Below are 24,307 nucleotides of genomic sequence, written 5' to 3'. Positions count from 1 at the left end.
TACAAAAAATGTTCTGACTTGAATATCATTGACCCCACCTTTAAGGATGCTGCTTTCTGAGTTCTTGTTCACTAATACTCTATGGGAAGTTTAAAACAAGAATGTAAGGCAAAAAAAAGTGCAGAAACAATTTCATTAGAAAATATGACTGACATTTAGCTAAAGTTTGGGTGAGGTGAATCAAGAAGACAAGAGCCATCTATAAAACAGCATTGTTGGGTTGTTGTTGTTGTTTGTGTGTTTAAACAAAATTATTATACATTTCAGAAGTATTTAATAACTATAGTATTTTAGTGACAAAAATTAAATAATTCTTTCTAAGGAAGAGAATTTCAAAAATAAAAGCCCAGAGTGATTTTAGATAGTACTTAACTAAGTATGTCCAGGATTAGCAAATAAGATTAAGGCAAGAACTTATTTAGAATATTTCTCTCCTTTGGACAATCCCAATTTTAACAACTGCTTCTAAGAATCATTTTCATTGTACAAGAAGGAACACTCTACTGGATGGTACTAAATATGTTTACTGGATGTTACTTACTAAATATTTTTAAGACAGCTCAATATTTTGATGCGGCATGTTTTCAGGTTGTCCGTATATCCATCCAAGATTCTCATTAGCACAATATCTCAAGAAAGAGTGCTTGAATGTTTGTAGAATTTATATGGAATTATCATTGCAACCAGCAGATAAACTGATTAGATTTTGGCATTGATGTAAACAGGTCACAACAAGGGTAAATATCTGAAATGGTTTTTCTTTAATACCCTCCTTCCTGTTTGTCATTCATACAAGTTTCATTTATGTTACTTACACATTCATGTTCAGGAGCGCAAGACATATTTTTTCGGGAAAGCAATGATTATTGGCATCTGTGCATTCATCTGTCCATCAGTGCATCTCTTAAACGAGATTTGAGATTTTCATTAGCACAATATCTCCGAAACAAGCGTTTGAATGCTTGTAGGATGTATATGGAATCATCATTGTAACCAGGAGATGAACCGATTAGATTTCGGAATTGAGTCAAACAGAGTCAAGGTCACAGCAATGTCAAATGTCCCAATTAGTTTTTCTTCAATTGGTTCCTTCCTGTTTGAAGTATATTATACTGGTCATTCTAGCATACAAATTAATAACAAGAAAGACTTGTGGTGGAGGTATCCCCATCCATGCTATTGGTATCGAGTTGTCGAAATCAGAAGCATTCGTCCTGCTATTGTCTGGAGGGTACAAACAGGAAAATCACTTCTAATGTACAGTACTGCTAAGAGCTTCTAACGGCAAATTGCTAAGAGTTCCTATCAGCCCAGCGCACATGGTGAAGTGGGTCGAGACTTAGTGAGGTGTGTCCCCATTATCCAGCTCTTGCCAGAGTTAGGAGTGCCCTTCATCCTGTGCATGCTTAAGTGTGTGTGTGTGTGTGTGTGTGTGTGTGTGTGTGACTGCCTGAAAGACTAAAGTTTGTCCTTTCTACATATAATCCACAGACATGTCTCATACTCATTGGTCTGATTCTGAGGAAATAAGCATCCATACATCCTGCTGGACAATGAGCAAAAGGACTTTCTTTCTGCTGGTTGTTTTGGGTAAAAAGACAAATCCTTCTTGTAAAGGCAATTTAATAATATCTTACATTGTGTTTTGAATGGGTTTTTTTCTTCTTTAGGATTTTGTGCCATGTGGCAGGAGGCAGGTAAGTGACCATGTTATCTAGTGTCAGCTGGTTCTTATGAGTATGTGCACTATTTTAGTGTGTAACTGTCATTTCTTATTTCAGATGCTGAGATCATCTTAGATAAACCTGTACTCAGTGGTCCCTCGAATAGTACTCTGGGTTCAGTTGAGGAGTTTTACTGCAAACTGGACAAGATCCCAACAAACCAAACTGTTCTGTACCAGTTCTTTAACAAAGGAAATGTAAATAAGATTTTGGGGGAATACAGCGCTCTCACCCAAGAGAAAGCCAAATTTCCTGCTGTTATTAGTCTTGCTTTTGATGGACAGTTAATATGCAAGGCCAGTGTGCAAAACAACTCCGAGATCATTCCCACCCTCAGTGACCAGATGAAATTCCAAGTAATTGGTGAGTTAAAATAATGAAGATGAAATATGGTAAAGATGCCTGCTGTCAAAAGAAACACTTTTAAATAACCAATAGGAGTTAAATAGATTTACATTACAAAGCTTAATAATGTTGAATGTGCACAATTTATTATGAAAAAACGTTAGAAAGATAAATATACACATTTAATTTCACTACAAACATTGAACGTGCTGTGTATTTCTGTGTTCTTTAGAAAACTTAGAAAAATACCTCTCAAAAGATGTGAAAAATGAACAGAACTTTACCAATACAGTCACATATATAAATATATATATAAAAAACTGAAATTAGTTAAATAAATGTGCAAAATACTATTTATATTCTTTAGATTGCAGATATATCTATCTTACATTTAATAAATGTACATTTTTGTAGTCTGTCACAAGCTGAAGTAGTGCAAGAAACATTAAATACTTTAAGAGTTTGGGGATAGTGTCTAACAGCAGTCACTATTTAAAAACAAAATGCTACACATATTTTCTGACTCAAACATGTCAAAGCAATTCATTTTTAATGTACAGTACAAGGACATACTGTATAATGTGCACAATAAAGAGAAGATTGCGTGAAAGCAGTCTCCATATAAATAATAATTAATTAACCAAGCAAATGTGAGCAGTCCATAATTAGTAAGAACGCTTTCTATTGTTATTGACTACAGTCTAAAATAAAGGAGCTACATACTGTATTCCATAGTTATTCACTCAGATTCACTGAACATTGCGTTTTTTTCAGAGCACTTAGGTTTAATTGTTTATCCAGAAAATTGGATGTATAAAATTCTATTGAATATATATATATATATATTATGTTGTGTTTCAGTGCCTGTAAAAGGTGCACAAATCATATCAAGCCCCTCTTTGGAAGATCTCTGGGAAAAAGACAGTCTGACTCTGTGGTGTAATATAACTGAAGGGAATTTCGTATTGTATGACTGGTTCCTGGATGATAATCCGCTCCTCAACGACAGCTCTAACAGCCATCTACTTATTCCAAGCCTTTCCAGCAAGAACAAAGGAAAATATGTCTGTGTTGCTAAAAACTACTATAATGAGACGTTAAATTACACCAATAAGAGTGAGGGAGTGGATGTTCATGTTAAAGGTAGGATGTTAGCAGTTTTTGGATTAATCTGTACAATGGAAAGAGGCCTCTTGCACTTAAAGGCAAACTCTACCCTGAACAACTTGTTTATTAATCTTTATTTATAATAAACATGAGATTTTCTGTGGCATCTTAAATATTTTTATAATTAAATTCTAAGACTTTTTTTCTTTAGTCTTTAGCCCTGTGACATCAGTGTGACAGAAAACCAAACTATGAAACTACAAATAAAAAAGAATAATAAAGCACCAACCAAAAAATTTGCACCAGATTCACCAAACACATAAAAACTATTTCAATATAAATATATCTAATGTGTTTCAGGGTAGAAGTTTCCTTTAATCAATCTGTCTTTTCTATCAAAGTTCTTTTGACTCCCTGTCTCATTTTTACCACCTTTCTCCCACTTTGCTTAACTCAGAGTACCTGTCACAGCCTGAAATCTCATTTAAGATTGGCAAGAATGCTGAGGGAAACTTTAGCGCCTACGTGAAATGCCAGGTGACAAAAGGATCCCCACCCATAAACTACACTTTTTTCAGAAACAATCACCAGGTTGCTGTAGTCAACGGTGAACACCTGAATGCCTCATTTGTAGTGCCCATAGTACTGGACCAAGACATGGGCACTGTGTATTGCCAAGCAAATAATGGGAAAAGACTAGTGCAGAGCAGAAAACTGAACCTCACAGTGGGTATGTATATTTTAAAGAAGTGTATTTCTTCATATTAATGAACCCAAATACAGTTACATGCATGTGATTAAAACACATTTATTGAATCCAGTCTCATAGACAGTATATAGTGCATATACTGTATAAAGTCCACACACCTCTGTTTAAATGGCAGGTTTTTGTGAAAAAATTAAAACACAATAAATCATGTCAGCTCTATTTCCACCTTTAATGTCATATACAGTAGCAACCAAACAAATATCAAGTGAACAATACATAGAAATGTTTTAGAAGAAATAAAAGAAAAACTTACAATAACGTGGTTACATAAGTGTTCCACTCCTTAACTAATATTTTGTAAAAAGCACCTTTTGCTTTGATGGACTGTTGTATATTTGTGCCTCACACCAAATTTTTTTGACAAATTTTTTTTGTCACTAGAAAGTGGTGAATGAGCTCCTGACAAAAGCTTGTGTTCTTGTTTTTTGGTGCCAACAGTGACATTTGTCTGTTATCCCTTATGGTTGAGAGTGTGAAAAAATATTTTCTCCAATTAAACACCACTGTCCCTGCACTAGCAGTGCAGCCCTGTGACATCGGTGTGACAGAAAACCAAACTATGAAACTACAAATAAAAAAGAATAATAAAGCACCAACCAAAAAATTTGCACCAGATTCACCAAACACATAAAAACTATTTCATTATAAATATATCTAATGTGTTTCAGGGTAGAAGTTTCCTTTAATCAGTTTGTCTTTTCTATCAAAGTTCTTTTGACTCCCTGTCTCATTTTTACCATCTTTCTCCCACTTTGCTTAACTCAGAGTACCTGTCACAGCCTGAAATCTCATTTAAGATTGGCAAGAATGCTGAGGGAAACTTTAGCGCCTACGTGAAATGCCAGGTGACAAAAGGATCCCCACTCATAAACTACACTTTTTTCAGAAATAATCACCAGGTTGCTGTAGTCAACAGTGAACACCTGAATGCCTCATTTGTAGTGCCCATAGTACTGGACCAAGACATGGGCACTGTGTATTGCCAAGCAAATAATGGGAAAAGACTAGTGCAGAGCAGAAAACTGAACCTCACAGTGGGTATGTATATTTTAAAGAAATGTATTTCTTCATATTAATGAACCCAAATACAGTTACATGCATGTGATTAAAACACATTTATTGAATCCAGTCTCATAGACAGTATATAGTGCATATACTGTATAAAGTCCACACACCTCTGTTTAAATGGCAGGTTTTTGTGAAAAAATTAAAACACAATAAATCATGTCAGCTCTATTTCCACCTTTAATGTCATATACAGTAGCAACCAAACAAATATCAAGTGAACAATACATAGAAATGTTTTAGAAGAAATAAAAGAAAAACTTACAATAACGTGGTTACATAAGTGTTCCACTCCTTAACTAATATTTTGTAAAAAGCACCTTTTGCTTTGATGGACTGTTGTATATTTGTGCCTCACACCAAATTTTTTTGACAAATTTTTTTTGTCACTAGAAAGTGGTGAATGAGCTCCTGACAAAAGCTTGTGTTCTTGTTTTTTGGTGCCAACAGTGACATTTGTCTGTTATCCCTTATGGTTGAGAGTGTGAAAAAATATTTTCTCCAATTAAACACCACTGTCCCTGCACTAGCAGTGCAGCCCGGTGACATCGGTGTGACAGAAAACCAAACTATGAAACTACAAATAAAAAAGAATAATAAAGCACCAACCAAAAAATTTGCACCAGATTCACCAAACACATAAAAACTATTTCATTATAAATATATCTAATGTGTTTCAGGGTAGAAGTTTTCTTTAATCAGTTTGTCTTTTCTATCAAATTTCTTTTGACTCCCTGTCTCATTTTTACCATCTTTCTCCCACTTTGCTTAACTCAGAGTACCTGTCACAGCCTGAAATCTCATTTAAGATTGGCAAGAATGCTGAGGGAAACTTTAGTGCCTACGTGAAATGCCAGGTGACAAAAGGATCCCCACCCATAAGCTACACTCTTTTCAGAAACAATCACCAGGTTGCTGTAGTCAACAGTGAACACCTGAATGCCTCATTTGTAGTGCCCATAGTACTGGACCGAGACATGGGCACTGTGTATTGCAAAGCAGATAATGTGAAAAGACCAGTGCAGAGCAGAAAACTGAACCTCACAGTGGGTATGTATATTTTAAAGAAATGTATTTCTTCATATTAATGAACCCAAATACAGTTACATGCATGTGCTTAAAACACATTTATTGAATGCAGTTTCATAGACAGTATATAGTGCATATACTGTAGAAAGTCTACACACTCTTTAAATGGCAGGTTTTTGTGAAAAAATGAAACCATGATAAATCATGTCAGCTCTATTTCCACCTTTAATGTCATATACAGTAGCAACAAAAATCAAGTGAACAATAAATAGAAATGTTTTAGAAGAAATAAAAGAAAAACTTACAATAACGTGGTTGCATAAGTGTTCCACTCCTTAACTAATATTTTGTAAAAAGCACCTTTTGCTTTGATGGACTGTTGTATATTTGTGCCTCACACCAAATTTTTTTGACAAATTTTTTTTGTCACTAGAAAGTGGTGAATGAGCTCCTGACAAAAGCTTGTGTTCTTGTTTTTTGGTGCCAACAGTGACATTTGTCTGTTATCCCTTATGGTTGAGAGTGTGAAAAAATATTTTCTCCAATTAAACACCACTGTCCCTGCACTAGCAGTGCAGCCCGGTGACATCGGTGTGACAGAAAACCAAACTATGAAACTACAAATAAAAAAGAATAATAAAGCACCAACCAAAAAATTTGCACCAGATTCACCAAACACATAAAAACTATTTCATTATAAATATATCTAATGTGTTTCAGGGTAGAAGTTTTCTTTAATCAGTTTGTCTTTTCTATCAAATTTCTTTTGACTCCCTGTCTCATTTTTACCATCTTTCTCCCACTTTGCTTAACTCAGAGTACCTGTCACAGCCTGAAATCTCATTTAAGATTGGCAAGAATGCTGAGGGAAACTTTAGTGCCTACGTGAAATGCCAGGTGACAAAAGGATCCCCACCCATAAGCTACACTCTTTTCAGAAACAATCACCAGGTTGCTGTAGTCAACAGTGAACACCTGAATGCCTCATTTGTAGTGCCCATAGTACTGGACCGAGACATGGGCACTGTGTATTGCAAAGCAGATAATGTGAAAAGACCAGTGCAGAGCAGAAAACTGAACCTCACAGTGGGTATGTATATTTTAAAGAAATGTATTTCTTCATATTAATGAACCCAAATACAGTTACATGCATGTGCTTAAAACACATTTATTGAATGCAGTTTCATAGACAGTATATAGTGCATATACTGTAGAAAGTCTACACACTCTTTAAATGGCAGGTTTTTGTGAAAAAATGAAACCATGATAAATCATGTCAGCTCTATTTCCACCTTTAATGTCATATACAGTAGCAACAAAAATCAAGTGAACAATAAATAGAAATGTTTTAGAAGAAATAAAAGAAAAACTTACAATAACGTGGTTGCATAAGTGTTCCACTCCTTAACTAACATTTCATAAAAAGCACCTTTTGCTTTGATAAACTGGTGTATATTTGTGCCTCACACCAAATTTTTTGTTTTTGTCTTTCTTTAACAACTGATGTTAGAATTCTAAATAACCATTTTGTGCTTTTTTGCTTTTTACTTCTCCCATAATTTATTTAATGAGCTTACATGAAATCATGTAATGTTTATAGATTTTAATGTTAATAATTTCCTGTCAAATAAGTCACTTGAGGTGCACTAAAAAGCAATGATCTGTCTTATGATGGTCTAATGGTGACTTGTTTGCTGTATCACCCTAACAGAGTCAGTAGGGGGCAATGTGACAATGAGCCTGGAAAAAGCTGTAGGGAAGGACTTCGACGTGTACGGTGTTTGGCTATATTGCCATGTGGACAAAGGAACGTTTCCGAAATACTACTGGTTCCTCAATTACACAAGGCTGGAGAGCCAAGGGAAATTTTACAGAACATTCTCTCCAAACCACTCAGGCCTCATGGTCAGGTTGGACCCAAGCATTGCTACTGCTGGGGTTTACCACTGCGAGGTCGTGAACTCATTCGACAACACTAGTAGAGTGAGCAGTCCAAGGATTCTGATTACTCATGAAGGTAACAGAACCTTTACTATTTGGTGTGCAATAAACACTAGAACCCATACGCACAAAAATAAGTCACATCTAAGTAGAGTAAATCTAGTACCAGTAAATGCAAAGCCAAAAATTCTGTCATTCATTGTCCCTTTGGCTGGATGGTGTAAGAATGTACAATATGGCCAAAAGTATGTGGAGACCTGACCATCACACAAATATGTGCTTGTTGAACATCTCATTCCCAAACCATAGTTTGTAATAAGGAGTCAGTCCTGCTTTGCTGCAATAATCGCAACCACTCCTCTGGGAAGGCTTTAAACTAGATTTTGGAGCATGGTTATGGGAATTTGTGTACATTCACCACAAGTGTGTCAGGCACTAGTGAAGTCAGGCACTGATGTCAGGTGAGAAGACCTAGGCTGCAGCTGACATTCTACTTCATCCTAAAGGTGTTCAGTGGGGTTGAGGTCAGGGCTCTGTGCAGGCCACTCGATTTCTTCCACAGAAGAGGAAATCTTACTGCTACAACATACAAAAACATCATAGACAGTTGTGTGCTTCCAACATGTGGCTACAGTTTGGGGAAGAACCACATATGGGTGTGATGGTCAGGTGTCTGTATACCTTTTTCCACATTTATTTTTTTTTTGTGTGTAAATGGGCTTGTAGAATGGAATGTCATTATGCTTTATGTAAATAAGGGACTAAGATTTTTATGGTATTTATGCAGTTGAACAGTTGCGCCCAGATTAAATCATGGATTCTATTATTTTAGTAAAGGGACAAGAATAGAAAGCCTAAGAGTGCAAGTAAAAAGATAAAGCTCATTTTAGGATTAGAGTCTGTTAAAGTAGAAATGTGTCTGCAATAATAGGTGAGTTAATCTTTTCCACTCTTTTCCTATTTTAGTGTTTAACAAAATATCAACTGAGGTGGCAGCCATCATTTTCACCTGTTTCTCACTGCTGATTTGTGCCGTGTTAGCGTGTTGTGTTTATGGAGTGGTGTTACGTGAGTAAAACATTTCATGCTTTGTCATTAAATTAATGCTTAAAGGAATACTCCATTATTTTTCAACTTAATATCAATTCACCATATCTGTCACATATGTGTGATTACCATAAATAATAAACGCAAACTTACAGTGGCATTCTAAGGATAGTTTCAGAAAATCATACCAATGCTGTCCTCCTGGAGTTTTATCCAATTTTCCAACTCTGTAGCAATACAATAAAAAGTCATTCCTGTTACTTACCATTTCCAGCAAGTTTTGAGACATCATCAAACGTGCAATCAGACCCTCAGAAATTCTTCCTGCTGAAAAAAAAAACAGTTCAATTTCCATATACACATTTAGATGTAAGCTTTCTATAAGATTATGTGCTTTGCATAAATGTTTAATGACTTCCCTAACAATTGCCTTTAGACCGCCATTATAAGTGAGTTTTGGGTCATCAGATTTCCTCTTCTTTTCTCTGTAAAGGGAAGGGAAACATGTTGAAATGGTAGATGAGGTTGATTAAGATTAGATTGAAAAGCACTGGAGTATTCCTTTAATACATAAATAACTTAATAGCATTGTAATGTTTGCTTTTCAGGAAAAAGGCAAGCCAGGAAATATATGTAAGTAAGGGTATTTTAAAATTGTTAACAGGATGAAAATACTGCGCAATGACTTTTTACTGATTCTATATTTAATACCTTACTACCATGATTTTAATACCTTACTACCTTTTTTCTAATACCTTACTACCATGTGTTTAATACCTTACTACTATGAGTTACAGCTTCCCATAACCCCAGAGTAATCAGTGGTGCTTACAATTGTCAATATTTCTGCATAAATATGACCTAAAACATCATCAGATTTTCATACAAGTACTAAAAGTAGATAAAAAGAAACCAATTAAACAAATCAGCCAAAAACATTATACTTGTTCATTTACTTATTGAGGAAAATGATCTAATATTACATATCGGTGAGTGGCAAAAGTATGTGAAACTCTAGAATTAACAGTAGTCTGTGGGGTCACAAAGGAGCTAAGGTAACTTCTCAGTAACTAAAGGCCTCTCTCACACGCTAATGTTGATGTTCATGAGCCCGCCATCAGGAGAACACTGAACAGCAATGGTGTGCATGGCAGGGTTGCAAGAACAAAGCCACCGTTCTCCAAAAAGAACACTGCTATCTGTCTGCAGTTTGCTAAAGTTCGTGTGGACAAGCCAGATGTCTATTGGAAAAATGTTTTGTTGACAGATGGGACGAAAATAGAATTTTTTTAATGAACTGTTTAAATGAGAAGCTTTATGTTTCCAGAAAGGAAAACACTGCATTCCAGCATAAGAACCTTATCCCATCTGTGAAATATATTGCTGGTAGTATCATGGTTTGGGCTTGTTTTGCTGTATCTGGGCCAGAAAGACTTATCATCATTGATGGAACAATGTATACTGAAGTATACCAGTGAATTCTAAAGGAAACTGTCAGGACAACTGAATCTCAAGAGAAAGTGGGACATATAAAGGTAATGTTTTGGAATGGCCAAGTCAAAGTCTTGACCTCAATCCAATAGAAAAGTTGTGGAAGGACCTGAAGCAAGCAGTTCACTGAGGAAACCCAACAACATCACAGAGTTGAAGCTGTTCTGTACTGAGGAATGGGCTAAAAAGCCGATGTGCAGGACTGATCAACAGTTACCGGAAATGTTTAGTTGCAGTTATTGCTGCAAAAGGGAGTGACTACAGATACTGAAAGCAAAGGTTCACATACTTTTGCCTCTCACAGATATGTAATATTGGATCATTTTCCTCTATAGGAAAATAGGAGATGTGCCAGAGCCATATCTCCCTGCTGTTCTCGCCTGGTTTCCCGCTGAAGCTAAGCATGGTTGAGACAGAACCTGGATGGGAGACTTCCTGGGGAAAACTCAAGTTTCTGCTGGAAGTGATATTAGTGTGGCCAGCAGGGGGCGCTCACCCTTTGGGCTGTGTGGGGCCTAATACCCTAGTATAGTGACAGGACGCAGTACTGTAAAAACAGCACCATCTTTCGGATGAGACATTAAACTGAGATCCTGACTCTCTGTGGCCATTAAAAATCCCAGGACACTTATTATAAAAGAGTAGGGCTATAACCCCGGCGAAATTCCCCCATTGGCCCTTCTATCATGGCCCCTAATAATCCCCATCGCTGAACTGGCTACATCAATGTCTCCTCTACACTAATAGCTGGTGTGTGGTGGGCATTCTAGCACACTATGGCTGCTGTCGCATCATCCAGGTGGATGCAACACACAGTAGTGGTGGTTGAGGAGATCCCCTCGCCACATATTATGTAGTGCTTTGAGTGTCTAGAAAAGCACAATAGAAAACTAACTGTAAATAACTAACAATAAATAAGTGACCAAGTATAGTATTTTTGTCTCATTTGTTTAATTGTGTTCTCTTTGTCTAATTTTAGGACTTATCTGAGGGACTTATCTGATGATGTTTTAATTCATATTTATGCAAAGATATAGAAAGTTCTACAGGGTTCACCAACTTTCATGCACCACTGTATACTGTCATCCCTGGCAATAGAATTTTGACAATGAATGAAAAGTGGAGTAACTGTTACTGCTGTACAGTTGATTGTTTTCCTACAACATCACAGCAACTTTCCATTTATTAAAATTATGCATTTATTAAATAATGACACATAATAAAGTCAATAATGTATGACAGCAACTTGTTGAAACATGACGTTATAGCTTTACCCCTGACTGTTACAAAGCTCTGACACTGGAGACACCAAAAATCCAAAAATGTTAAATAAACATCTTCCTACTGTAAACCTCATAATATCAACAATTATTACAATTCTATTATTATATTTATTTATTTGTTTTGTTTTTAATTTATTATTTGGCGTCGAACTTGTGAAGCGTCCACCATGCAAGTTCCAGTGAATTAGCGGTTACTATAGTAACGATAATATATTAGTGTGCGTTAATATAAATATATGAATTACAGTCAGCACTATTATCAGAGCTCTTGATGCTGACCAATCAGAATCAAGAATTCAACAGTACTGTGGTATAAACTGAGTTATCTCATGCATCCACTGCATCAATATATTGTCTCCATTTTGAATCCCTGCTTATGTACATTTCATACAGGTTTTCCTTTCACATACCTTCACCCCCCCCCAACCCCCCATTTATCTATAACACATCTGAGCTGTGACCTTGGTAAAGCAAACTTGTGATATTGACTTTCCTTTAGTTTTAGATTAAAAGACTTCACAGACAAGCATAGTATAGTGGATGATGATGGTGTTTTTAATAAGATTGAGGAGACTGAGGAGGACGAATATGAAGAAGAAGAACATGATGACCTGGTAAGAACCAATTTTGTCCAAGTCTCTGTTTTGAAAAGTGATGATGTCACCCATTTTCTTAAATTGTTTCTTGTATAGGATACAGAGGCATATATTGAAGATACAGATGTTGTACAAGCCTCCATGATGGAAGACTTTTATGAGGAACTGTGACTCACACAATGACTCCACTGTTTCCTTAGGGTAAAGTATCAGCATTTATAAGACTTGCATAAACACCCATATATTTGCAGAATTACAGAATACCCCTATTGTTCAAACAGAATAAGATCTGTCACTTGCACTGGTATCTGAAAATTCAATTCTAATATGAGTATTAACTGAAACAGACTCTCATTATTTTGGTTTGTTTTACAGAGTGAAGAGGAGAAAGAGCCTGACTTAGATAATTACAGTTTCTGAATATTTGTTTGCTTGCTTGTTTGTAATTTTATGCCATGCCAGCTACCATGGCTATTTTCCTGGTGGGAAACAGTTTTAAATGGAGAAAAAAAATGAACAATTTACAAATGTTTTTTTTGTTTGTTTGTTTTTTTAAAAGTTTTTTTTAAAGTAAATCTAAAACTAAATATTGCCTCAATTCATTCAAAAAATGTTCATATGAATCAACCAAATAAAAAAAGAGTACTAGGAGGAGTTGAAACCATTACAGTCCATTAAAATATGCATCAAAGATATTGGACTTTGGCATAAGGGGCATAAAGGAGGATCTTCACCCGTTAACGGAAACTTGTTAGTGAGTCTGGAGTGGCCTATTTGGCAGCGGTGTAGATGATATTGTCCCAGAGATTATTAATTTTTTTTGAAGACATAAGTGTTTATAATGGGTTTGAGGTCTGACAGTGGAATAAGGCATTTTCTGAGCACTGATGATGAGGCCTCCTTAACAGCAGCATCTGCTTGCTCATTCCCTGGAATTCCACAATTCCCTGGTACCCAACAAAAAATAATGGCAAAATTCTGTACTTCCAAAACCTCCATTTAAAATTTCTACAAGAGCTGGCTGTTCATTTTTAATGAATTTGTATTTTCTGAATATACAGTACATTTAAAGTTACTGAATAATTTAATTATTGCATAATGTTTTAATACAGTAGTGTTAATGTTACAGAAATAAACATAACATTGAAAATCTGGGATTTTTTTTAAAAACTGGAAATAAAACTGAAAGTTTTAGAATATTGGGATGGATTTGATCTAATATGGATCATCAGGTTTTACACAAACTTGTGGAGTCTGTGTCAGATCGAGTGGTACAGTCTGAGGAAGGTCATAGTCTTGGTGATGTTACTTAACAATTCTGCTTTTCTACTTTTCTCTCCTGTGAGTTTACTCAAAAATGGCTGATACACAATATAAAAACACAAGCTCATGGAGACACTGTATATAATTTCTGTGTAAGAAACCCTTACAGTTGGGTTGAAGTTTTCTTTGTTGTTATTATCACAGTGGCATTTAATAAAATCTTTATGTTCTTTGTTTTATTGTCTTTGTACTGTTTATATTTGTCGATGGGCATGTGTGTGTGTGTGTGTGTGTGCATGTTTTTATATCTTGGCAGGGACCAAACATCCCCATAAGGATAGGAATGTCTAACAGGTCTGACTTTTGTGTGGACAAACTGTAGCTTTTATTTTAACAACAAACAATATAAATAGACTTTTTTAAAAAAACGTATGTTAAGGTTAGGTTTAATGGTTAGCTGCATTAATAAATTTCTCAATGGAACCTCCTCTTAACCCTGCTCATAAAAATAAAACAAAAGAAACCCTCATAGAATATGTAATGGTTTTAAAGATTATAATGGGAATTGTATTGGTTTTAATGGAAACTGTAATGGTCCATGTGGGTCTCTACTGGTAATTTGTTGCCTTCTATTGGTGACTTGTATCTAGTGGATACCATTAAGGACCAATAATGGTAATGGGTTTAATGGTTAGCTGATGGTTTGTAATGGTATTTGTAGTGGAAAACATTTGAATTTCTGTGTTGGTTTCTATTGGGGTTTTTTCCAGCAGGGAAGTAACACAAATGTGTGCGTGCGTGCGTGTGAGTGAGAGACGTCAAAAACCAATATTACCGCACTAAACAGTTAAAATGGTCTGCCTATACAGTGTAGTATAGCTACAATGATAACCTCTAAACTATTTATACATGCAGTGTGTACTTACTTATACGTGCTATTACTTTTAGAACAGTACTCGAGTTTTGAGGTGTGGTTAAAGTTTGACTTTGACAACGCTGTGTCGTTCGCAAACGAGTCGGCTGCTTGACTCGACTCTTTCAGGTGAACACTGAGCCGACTCGCATATATGCGACGTATTTTACTTAAATTTTTTTTACAGTCACATTGCACTTCCAATTTAAATTCATCAAATTGCTTCAATGTAAAATTCTTTTTAACAACCTCAGCTGTTCTTTGGCGGGAATCCATTCATCTTCAGTAACCACTTGGTCACGGTGACATTAGATGTTGGTTTTGTAAATTAACCCAAATAAAACTTTATTTACTTTCTCTAAACAGCGCATTATGTTTAGATATAACGATGAAACATGTAACTTGCATGTCCTGCATGATTATTTATTCGAAAAACCCGCCTTCAATGGTCAAAATATGTCCAGGTTAGATTAGAACAAAATGGCAGGGAACCGTTTGGCTGCGAAAGAGTTGACTCCTATTGGTGATCCGAACCAAATGAACTGACTCACTGAAAGGATCTGCAATTCCCATCATTACGCACTGGCAGAAAAGTTTGCTTGACGTTGGACGTTCGATTTTTAGCAGATTTGCGGAAATTAAGGGACCGTCTCTAAAGTTACATACGACATTGTTAAACACGATTCTAACTTCAATAGCATTTGAAGGGAATGACTTACAGTCATATAACCAACTGTAAATTGTTCATGTAGGTGTCAGCTATAACACACATCTTTTAGATTTTTGATATTTAACAAAATAAATTATTAAATCATATATCAAAATTGCCATGTATTTTATTACTGCATGGGCTCATACACAAAATATACCATAATTTAATGCTCAATAGCATTTGAAATTAAAGACTTACAGTCACACATCCAACTGTAAAGTATACATCTAGGTGTCAGGTATGACACACACCCAGAAAAAAAAACAAAAAAAAACCTTCATGAATGCATAAAGGGGGTCAAAATGACTCGTACTGGATTGAATGGTTTTTTCCAAACAATAGATGTCCTATTAATGAAATTATTAAAAGAACTGATGATACATGAATTGACTGGAAGGTCGAACATTTTACAGTTGGTTATATGACTGTAAGTCATTCCCTTCAAATGCTATTGAGCTTTAAATTATGGTATATTTTGTGTATGGGCCTTTTCAGTAATGAAATACATGTGAAATTTAAATGTGATTTAATAGTTTATTTTAACAATTATCAAAAATCTACAAGGTGTGCGTCTTACCTGACATTTAGATGAACACTTTACAGTTGGCTTCATGACTGTACATCATTCCCTTCAAATGCTATTGAGCTTTAAATTATGGTATATTTTGTGTATGAGCCCATGCAGTAATAAAACACATGGCAATATTTATATATGATTTAATAGTTTATTTTGTTAAATATCAAAAATCTAAAAGGTGTGCGTTATAGCTGACACCGATATGACACTTTACAGTTGGTTATATGACTGTAAGTCATTCCCTTCAAATGCTATTGAAGTTAGAAACGTGTTTAACAATATCGTATGTAACTTTAGAGACGGTCCCTTAATTTCCGCATATCTACGAATATCGAACGTCCAACGTCAAGCAAACTTTCTGCCAGTTGGTTACGCTGGGACACAAGTCACGAAGTTACGTGTTTCCGCAAAGGGAGGTTCTTCTTAGCACTTTAATTTACAGGCAACCGAAGAAAAGATCGCAGAAAAACAGCAACGTCGTTTATCTGAAGTGAATCCAAACAGAGAGTCTTTTGAGCACCGTGTAAATTAAACATGGAGACGGGCGAGACTACAGCATATGGAGCTTCCTTAGCCGGCGGATCTTTCGACTTTTACAAATTTATCAAACAGCCACTAACTATCTTACGACTTATCAGCTGGGTGAGTGATAAAAACAATCACGCTGACATAATAAAATAGTTGGGCTGAGTTCTTTTACTGGAATATAGCTCTTTTCGTCAAAGTTGGTTGTCACTTCCGGCAACGTATTTGTTCGGAAGGTAGTTTCTGTTTAGATAGCGCGTTAATTTGCTAGCATATCGATGAAACCTGCGCAGATAGAACAACTGGGGTGTTTCCGTGATGTGTTTATTCTGTGATATAAAGTTGAACTTCTCATATCTACGAACTAAGTTTACTTTCCTGAACTAAACCGTCTGGCTGGTTAAAGTTTGTTTCACGGGCCACATGGCCATACTGAACAAAAACAAAACAAACCCAACAGAAACTATCACAGAAATTCAAATAGTTTCCATTACAAACTATCGGCTGCTAAGCATTAAAACCTTTACTATTATTGGTCCTTAATGGTATCCACTAGATATGCCACCAATAGAAGGCAACAAATTACCAGAACGGACCCACATGGGCCATTACAGTTTCCATTAAAACCAATACAATTCCCATTAAAACCATTACAAATTCTATGAGGGTTTCTATTGGATTTTTTTTTTTTTGTAGTATTTTTCAGCAGGGGGTAACTGAAAAGAGGCGATGGTGTACACTGTGTTTGCAGTATGGCAGTTCTGTGTCACATATTTGTCTTCAGAGAGGAACAGACAGCCTTTTGGTTTCAAGTCAGATGATGTGTATGACGTCCTCCACAGACCCTGTTTGGTACTCATGTAGAAAAGCTGTTCCTCTTTTTCATTTTCTCTTCCCCACCTTTTGCACCTTGTGATTCATGGCCTGCACATACTGTATGTCTGACAAAAAAAAAAAAAGAAAAACACCACTTAGGTGAGTCTTGTGAACTATCGCTAAGTGACTCGATGAATCCCTGACAGCCTTTACACACTAGCACCATGCATTTTCACATCAACACTACAGCTCTTTGTAATAACTAAATCAGCTCAGACACCTAGTGAGTTGCTTGTCATCTGGATATAGTAATAACATCATGTAAATCTGAGAGAGGACACCGTGTGCCTGACCTGTGCACACGGTGAAAACATGAACAGCTGGGGGGTAACATGAGAGCTGTTATGACCATGGCTGCCAAAAGTCCCCAACACTCTCTATCTTTCCAGAGTCATCATGTGAGTCTGGGTGCTGGAACTTTTTTTTTCTGACATCGGTTTTGTGGTGAAACGCTAGACAGGAAGCTCGTAGATCAGTACAGGAAGTCCCAAGAAAGACAATTTGCTGCTTTATTATTGTTCTCTTTGTTCTAATGCCACCTCACACATTTGTTGGACTTTTTCTGATTTCCTTATCAGACAAGATGTCTGTTCTTGTAGGGAGGTAATCTCACAAGTACTTTAATAAATTTACAAATGATTTGTTGTTCTTAGCACATTATCATTACAATGTGTACAGAGGAGGGGGGGGAACTATCACAAGTGTATTTTTAGTTAATAGGACATATGTGGCTTCTGGGAAAACCAGTTGAATGTCACTGTGGCTGAGCACTGGTAAATAGCCAAAAAGAACTTAAAAGATTAAAAATCAGGTTTAGTTTTTCTGCCAGTAATATACAGTCCTCTCTGAAACTAATGGAGTGGGACAGGCAATTCATTTGTTTTTTGCTGTAGACTGAAGACATTTGGGTTTGAGATCAAAAAGATAAATATTAAAAGATAGTTGATGTTATTTCCTGGTATTTATACGAAGCTGTGTTAAACGACATGGAACTTATCACATTTTGTATCAGACCACCAACTTTGTAGGTGAGCAAAAATACTGGAACATGTGACTAACAGGTGTTTCTTGTTGTCTAGGTGTGTCCTGTTAGGTTGATTGTTTAAAGAATTGATAGAGCCATGAATGTCTACTTTGGTTTGTGCCCTGTGTTTTACCTGTGTATACTGCATTTGTTAAAAGGATAAGCCTCAGAGAGCTGTCTTTGGGAGAAAAGCAAGCCATTTTGAAGCTGAGAAAAAAGGGAAAATCTATCAGAGGCATTGTACAAACATTGGGCATAGCCAGTAGAACAATTTGTAATGTCCTGAAAAAGAAAGAAACCACAGGTGTACTGAGCAACACACACCGAATGGGTCGGCCAAGCAAAACAACACCAGCTGATGACCGAAATTGTCATTGTGAGAGCTGTGAAGGAAACCCCAAAAAAAACAGTCAGTGTCCTCACCAACAACCTTCACAGGGCAGTGGTGACGGTATCACAGTCCACCATTTGAATAAGACTTCTAGAGAAGTACCACAAGATGCAAACCACTTCTCAGCAAGTAAGATTCAGAAAGCCAGATTGGAATTCACAAAGAAATACAGAGATGAGCCACAAAAGTTCTGGAACCAAGATGAACCTCTACCAAAGTGATGGAAAGTCCATAGGGTGGAGAAAGAATGGATCTGGTCATGAGCCCAAAACATACGAGCTCATCTATGAAACATGGTGAAATGAATATAAGCCTAATCAATTCATTTTGTAATCAGATACCAGCTCTCAAAATGTCCACCCTGTCACATCATCAAAACATGGACGAGCTCATACACATGCCATATCAATGACCTCAGACAAAGCTTTAAAATGTTTTAATCGCCTTATAAATAAATGAATAATCAAGAACTTAGTCAACAGAATATAAGTGGCTGAAGTAATCAGCGATTATTTCAACTCCGATGTTCGTGTAAACAGAGATCAGTCGAGTGAAGAGGTGACAGTTAGGCTCGTGTTACAATGCCCTGAGGGACTTACCTCAGGTGGTGAGAGGGAGCCTGCTGTGGATGATGCTGATAATTGAAGCAAGAATCGTTTTCCCTTGTAAACTTGTAAGTCTTTAAACTTTGGGAGTAATGTTGTTTTTCCATACATGGATAAGGTGGAATAAGAATGGAAAATGAATGAAACCTTTAAATGAGCGCTTCTCCCTTTTTTCACTTTTTAGTATACCCTGTAGTTTTCAGAACTATATCTAGTAGAAAATGTCAACATTTGACCATGTGAAGATTTTCCCAGACCTCCACACATACACTAAACATACATGACACTGACAAACTAGTTTCTGCTTTTGTAATATTTGTTGGACTGTCATTGTTTTGCTGGCTGGCTGCCCTGCTGTCTTTCCAACAAAAACTCTGAAATAGTGTTGCAGACAACATTAGGAATGCTCTGTATGTCTTTAAGTACTTTTAAATCCAAGTTAAAAATTGTTTGGCCTGGTCTGTTTGTAGTCTTGGCTCTCTTATTTTGCATTGTTATTCATTGTTTGTATTACTTTTTGTAGCTTTATAGTTAATTCATCACAGTATTTCTTTAATACACATATACTGAATTAATCTTTTAATATATTTTTATGCTAAGCACTTTAATATTTTGGACTTAAATATTATTTATTACATTAAAATCTTATAATAAGAGTTGATAAATATAAGGCAGGAATTTAGTTCTCTGTAAATTTTGGGGGAAAAAATTTGGTTCCTTTGAAATGTTTTTGAACCTCTCCTCATTTTCACTTCCCTTTTTCTAATCCTGGAAATTCTAGGTGTTTGCCATTGTGGTTTTTGCTACCATTACAGCAGAGGGATATGTAAATGCTAAAGATTCATCACAGGTGGTCTGCATATTCAACCACAACGACGGGGCCTGCAATTATGGAGTGGGCGTCGGGATCATAGCCTTTTTCTCCAGTACCGCCTTCCTCTTTGCTGATGCGTACCTTCCCCTGATGAGCAGCGCACAGGAGAGGAAGCATCTCGTGATGGTTGACCTTGGGTTCTCAGGTAAAACAGAGCATAACATAATTACAGCACATAATGACCAAAAATGGAAAAAGTAAACTTCTCCCACATTGACTCACAACTTAATTAGTTGTTAGTTTTTACTTTAGTTATAGTCTGGGGAAGTCAAAAAAAAAAACTGGAGACTTTTGGCTTGTTAGAACAAAGCCCAGAATATACATATTGCACTTTTGGAAGTACGAACAGGTCTGTAAATGGTGCCGTGGCCTGGATTTTGGAGCAGGAATGGGGCAAATAAGGGGCAAGATCATGGTATGTAGGGGCCAGTTATCAAATGAAGTACCATTTATCAAGCTAACAGGAAGCTCTGAAGTCCCAAGACTGAAAATGTTGAGGGCTTCAGTGTCTTTGTTCGTGCACACAAGGCAACTTGCACAAATGTTGTTATAATAACAACTATAAAACTCACTTATTTATAGATTAATTAAACAAATACATTAAAATAATTAAACAAAAATTAGTAATTCCATTACAAGTAATTGTGGTGAAAGACTTTTAGGCATAATGCTTTGTTTTGGTGACTAAAGAAATATGTGCACGTGTAGTATATTATAATTTGAATATGATTTGATTATTTCTCTCTCCCTCTTTGTGTGCTTGAAACAGGGTTCTGGACATTCCTGTGGTTTGTGTGTTTTTGCCTCTTGGCTAATCAGTGGGCGAACACCACTGACAGACAGGGCATCCCTGTTGATGCAGCTCAAGCCATCATTGTCTTCTCCTTCTTCTCTTTTGTGGCATGGGTAAGTCTTTCCTTCAATATGTTTGTAGCAACATATATCAGACAACATATTTTATGAATATGAGGATTTTTATTACTAGATTGTGTATGCAAGCACTATTAGCTATTGATTGCTGAAAAAAGCTCAATTATTCAGATTTATTTGATGTATATGATTTTTGACTTAAAACAGTTTGCATGTGATTGTGTAAAATGAAGCAGAACCAATGCAGATATTTGTAAATTGTCATTCTGAATGGGGGGGAAAAAAGGCACTAGAGATAATATTTTGTGCTCCAGTGCTGAATTTGAATGTAATTTGTGTTATCATGGCATGATTTTTTTTTTTCTTTCACTTGATTTGTTGAAATTGATTTCTTTAAGCAGTGGCTGTGAGATATCTTAAACTTAAAGCCACCGTTTTTTAAGCAATAGCCTTGATTTCCAGAAACTATGAGTACATAGTTAGATCTCTGGAAGTTTTCTTACATTAAATCGAATAGGTTCAAGGACAGAATTATTGCCTTAGTCTTTTTTTTTTTCTCCTCTTTTTTTTTTTCTTTTTTTTTTAAACTTATGATGAACATTAATTCTGATTTTAAAATATCCTCCTCAATTCCAGTGTATATGTGCGTCCTTACACAGGTTTCTGAACACCATGGCACAATGAGCTTCTAACTGTGAAAGTAGGCGGTTCTTGGCCATGTTTAGTGATGGAAAAGTACCAGATCTAGTCTGAGTCATGTGATGACTTCAGTGGCAACACTTTTGAAAGCAAAAGTTTATAGCAAAATGATACCACAGAATGTAATTGGTCAGACTAGTGCAGGCTGTAAACTAAGGTTTATATTAATGCGCTTGTTCCTATATGTTATAATTTCTACAATAACAGCTCATTCACAGGGACTTGTATGGGGGACTCTCAACATTATTTAAGACATAAAAGATTTTTTTTTAAAAGTTGTTTAAAAAAAAAAAAAAGAGTCGTTATTTACCAAAGGAAAATATATAATTGTTGATGTCATGAAGTTTTCTGTTTGAAGACCTTTATTTCAATAAGAAGTGTTCAGGACAGATGAATTTTACATTTCCGGCTTTCTCTGCAACATGAAAAGCTGCGGCTTTTTTTGTTTATATTTGATATAAACTAATTAATGAGGATGTCTCATAACAAACAGCACAATGTGTCATTCATTAATACACTGAAAATTGTCCTCCTTGGCAAATTACTGTCGTATAAAAGAAGTAAAACACTTCAGGATGTGCTGTTCAACAAAAAAAATCATCCACTTCAGGGTGGTAATATACCTACTCGTTGAGGATTATTTTCCTGTAACAGCATGTCCTATTGTGTTTTATTCTTTATTTTAAAATGGACCAGCTTGTAGTACATGTACTTGCCTCTGATTAGGATAAAACACAAAATATAGTCGTGCTAAATTTCTGCTGATCTTTATGGAGACTGAGTTTGATTAACATGTTTAAAATACTGAATCTTATGTTTATGTAAAAGAAAAACACATTTACAGAAGAGCCTTATTAATAAATTTGTTGTTTCTCTGACAGGTTGTGATAACCTATTTGGTCCTGATGAGATTTCGTCAAGGCATAAGAGATATCGGTCAGGGCTTTTCTGAATCTGCTCCAGATCAAACTTCCCCTTACCAGGCATCAACGTTCCCTCATGATCCCTCACCATACCCGCCTACTACTTACCCATCAGACCACTACCAACAGCCCCCCTTCATGGGTAAACCCGAGCCGATTGGCAACAATACCTACCAGCCACCAAACTACTGAGAAGAACAAGGGCCCTTCACGAGAGAAAGCGAAAAGGGGATGATTAAATGGCCTGATCATGTGACATGCAGCATGGAAGGAGCCTGTAAGAACAGCCAATGAGAGCTCTTGTGTATTGATGGGTTTAGGCATTCCTTGAAGTTGACTGGTTCTCCCAGTCACCATGAAGTTATTCTTTGTGCTTGCTTTCAGTGATGCACAGCCTTTCTGTGTTTTGAAATTGTGTGTATGTTTGTGTTGCCCAGAGTTGATTATCATTGATTGCACAAATGGTGCCTAAATATAATGCAAGCCATTGTGAAACTGCTGAAGACAGAGTCGGCTGTTACTGCGCTTAAGTTTAGACCACCCTGTAATGCGTTAATGTAATGACCTTTATTTCTGCAGTGGCACATTTTCACACTGTAATTTGCACCGTGACCCTGAACAATATGGCACATACAGTTAAAATAGCATACTTGCACTTAACTGTGGTTTGCAGTCAGCTGACCAGGTCAGGCATAATTCCTTAGGAATTCACATTTTGTTGCTCTTCTTGCTGCCAAAATACCGCCATAGCCTGCACTGTTAAAAATGCAGCTCTATCTTCATTCATGTGTGCCATTGGAGATTTAGTTTTTGTCCTGCAATTTGTACGAGACTACTGATAATGATTTTTTTTAAAACATAAAAGCCACCATTTTTGAACTGTAAGTGCCTTGAGTCCAGTCTGGTGTATTTACTGTAAAACCACTGCATTTACAGAGCATGTAACGTTACTCATCCACCTAATCTAACAACTTGATCCTCAAGAAGTATTGCACTTGGAAAACATTTTCCATATATTAATAATTTGCGTTACAGGCCTTAATCTTAAAAAATGCAATAGCCAAATCGACCATGCCAAAGTTATAGATTCCAATTGTTTTGTTTGTTGTTTTTTACATTTGTTACAGCAAACAATGCAGCACCATTCTTTTGACTGTTGACTCTCTAAGTAGTTTTTTTTATCATTATTATTGTTGTTGTTGTTGTTGTTTCAAAGCTTTTCAAATCTGTTTCAGGTGATTTCCCCCCCTGGGTATTGTAGTGTACACTTTAACCTTACCAATAATCATTTCACCCTAATTTCACTTTAGTTGAGCATGTGCCTAATGAATTGCACTACTTGATTTGATTTATTTCTTTCTGGGATCTGGGTAATTCTTAAATCATTGGCCATATTTTGTTAATCAGATTTCCTATTGTAACTTTAATTTTTAAACACTGGTTTTGGTTCAAAATGTTTAATAGGATATTGGATATCCTTTGCTTGGATGTGAAGCACACCCACAAAATTAATCAAAAGGAAATATACATCTAGCAGGGAACAAAAAAATAAAGATTTTTTTTATTGACTTATTGTAATATTTGATGTGCCTTTTACCTCTTCCTCAAAAATATTTTAGGAAACAGTTAACAGTTTGCCAGTATTAGTACATAAAGCT

The 24,307-nt window shown here is 36.1% G+C and overlaps 2 protein-coding genes across 4 annotated transcripts; both read left to right on the top strand.

The window, feature by feature from the left end:
• The first annotated feature begins 1,217 nt into the window (after positions 1-1,217).
• On the top strand, positions 1,218-13,894 carry si:dkey-93h22.7 (Fc receptor-like protein 5). Of its 3 annotated transcripts, none has more exons than XR_008386860.1 (14): positions 1,218-1,590; positions 1,671-1,697; positions 1,782-2,087; positions 2,931-3,212; positions 3,634-3,906; positions 4,711-4,983; positions 5,788-6,060; positions 6,857-7,129; positions 7,751-8,056; positions 8,947-9,048; positions 9,636-9,660; positions 12,365-12,415; positions 12,494-12,598; positions 12,773-13,894. XR_008386860.1 is itself a non-coding variant. In XM_053633916.1 (14 exons), exons 1-13 carry the CDS (start codon positions 1,494-1,496, stop codon positions 12,566-12,568), a joined length of 2,421 nt encoding a protein of 806 aa, XP_053489891.1. In that variant the 5' UTR covers positions 1,220-1,493; the 3' UTR covers positions 12,569-12,598; positions 12,773-13,894. The 3 variants fall into 3 exon arrangements, 2 of the variants coding, with proteins under 2 accessions (XP_053489891.1, XP_053489890.1); XM_053633916.1 differs by having other exon boundaries at positions 1,220-1,590; positions 12,307-12,415; XM_053633915.1 differs by having other exon boundaries at positions 1,309-1,590; positions 12,301-12,415.
• A 2,306-nt stretch (positions 13,895-16,200) lies between these two features.
• Positions 16,201-24,217, top strand: syngr2b (synaptogyrin 2b). The gene is made up of 4 exons (XM_053633955.1): positions 16,201-16,504; positions 20,065-20,302; positions 20,927-21,063; positions 22,608-24,217. The coding sequence occupies exons 1-4, from the start codon at positions 16,397-16,399 to the stop codon at positions 22,839-22,841; spliced, it is 717 nt and encodes a 238-aa protein (XP_053489930.1). The 5' UTR covers positions 16,201-16,396; the 3' UTR covers positions 22,842-24,217.
• The last annotated feature ends 90 nt before the right edge of the window (positions 24,218-24,307 follow it).

The sequence above is a fragment of the Ictalurus furcatus genome, chromosome 10, assembly GCF_023375685.1.
Source record: "Ictalurus furcatus strain D&B chromosome 10, Billie_1.0, whole genome shotgun sequence".
NCBI lineage: Eukaryota > Metazoa > Chordata > Actinopteri > Siluriformes > Ictaluridae > Ictalurus > Ictalurus furcatus.
This window is presented reverse-complemented; position numbering and strand designations above follow the sequence as displayed.

Excerpts from the sequence above, each read along its gene's own strand:
- si:dkey-93h22.7 (XM_053633915.1), top strand. The coding sequence starts at position 1,494 with ATGTCTCATACTCATTGGTCTGATTCTGAGGAAATAAGCATCCATACA. Across the intron at positions 3,907-4,710 it reads AAAACTGAACCTCACAGTGG|AGTACCTGTCACAGCCTGAA; the intron begins GTATGTATATTT and ends TGCTTAACTCAG. Across the intron at positions 4,984-5,787 it reads AAAACTGAACCTCACAGTGG|AGTACCTGTCACAGCCTGAA; the intron begins GTATGTATATTT and ends TGCTTAACTCAG.
- syngr2b (XM_053633955.1), top strand. The coding sequence starts at position 16,397 with ATGGAGACGGGCGAGACTACAGCATATGGAGCTTCCTTAGCCGGCGGA. Across the intron at positions 16,505-20,064 it reads TCTTACGACTTATCAGCTGG|GTGTTTGCCATTGTGGTTTT; the intron begins GTGAGTGATAAA and ends TGGAAATTCTAG. Across the intron at positions 20,303-20,926 it reads GGTTGACCTTGGGTTCTCAG|GGTTCTGGACATTCCTGTGG; the intron begins GTAAAACAGAGC and ends TGCTTGAAACAG.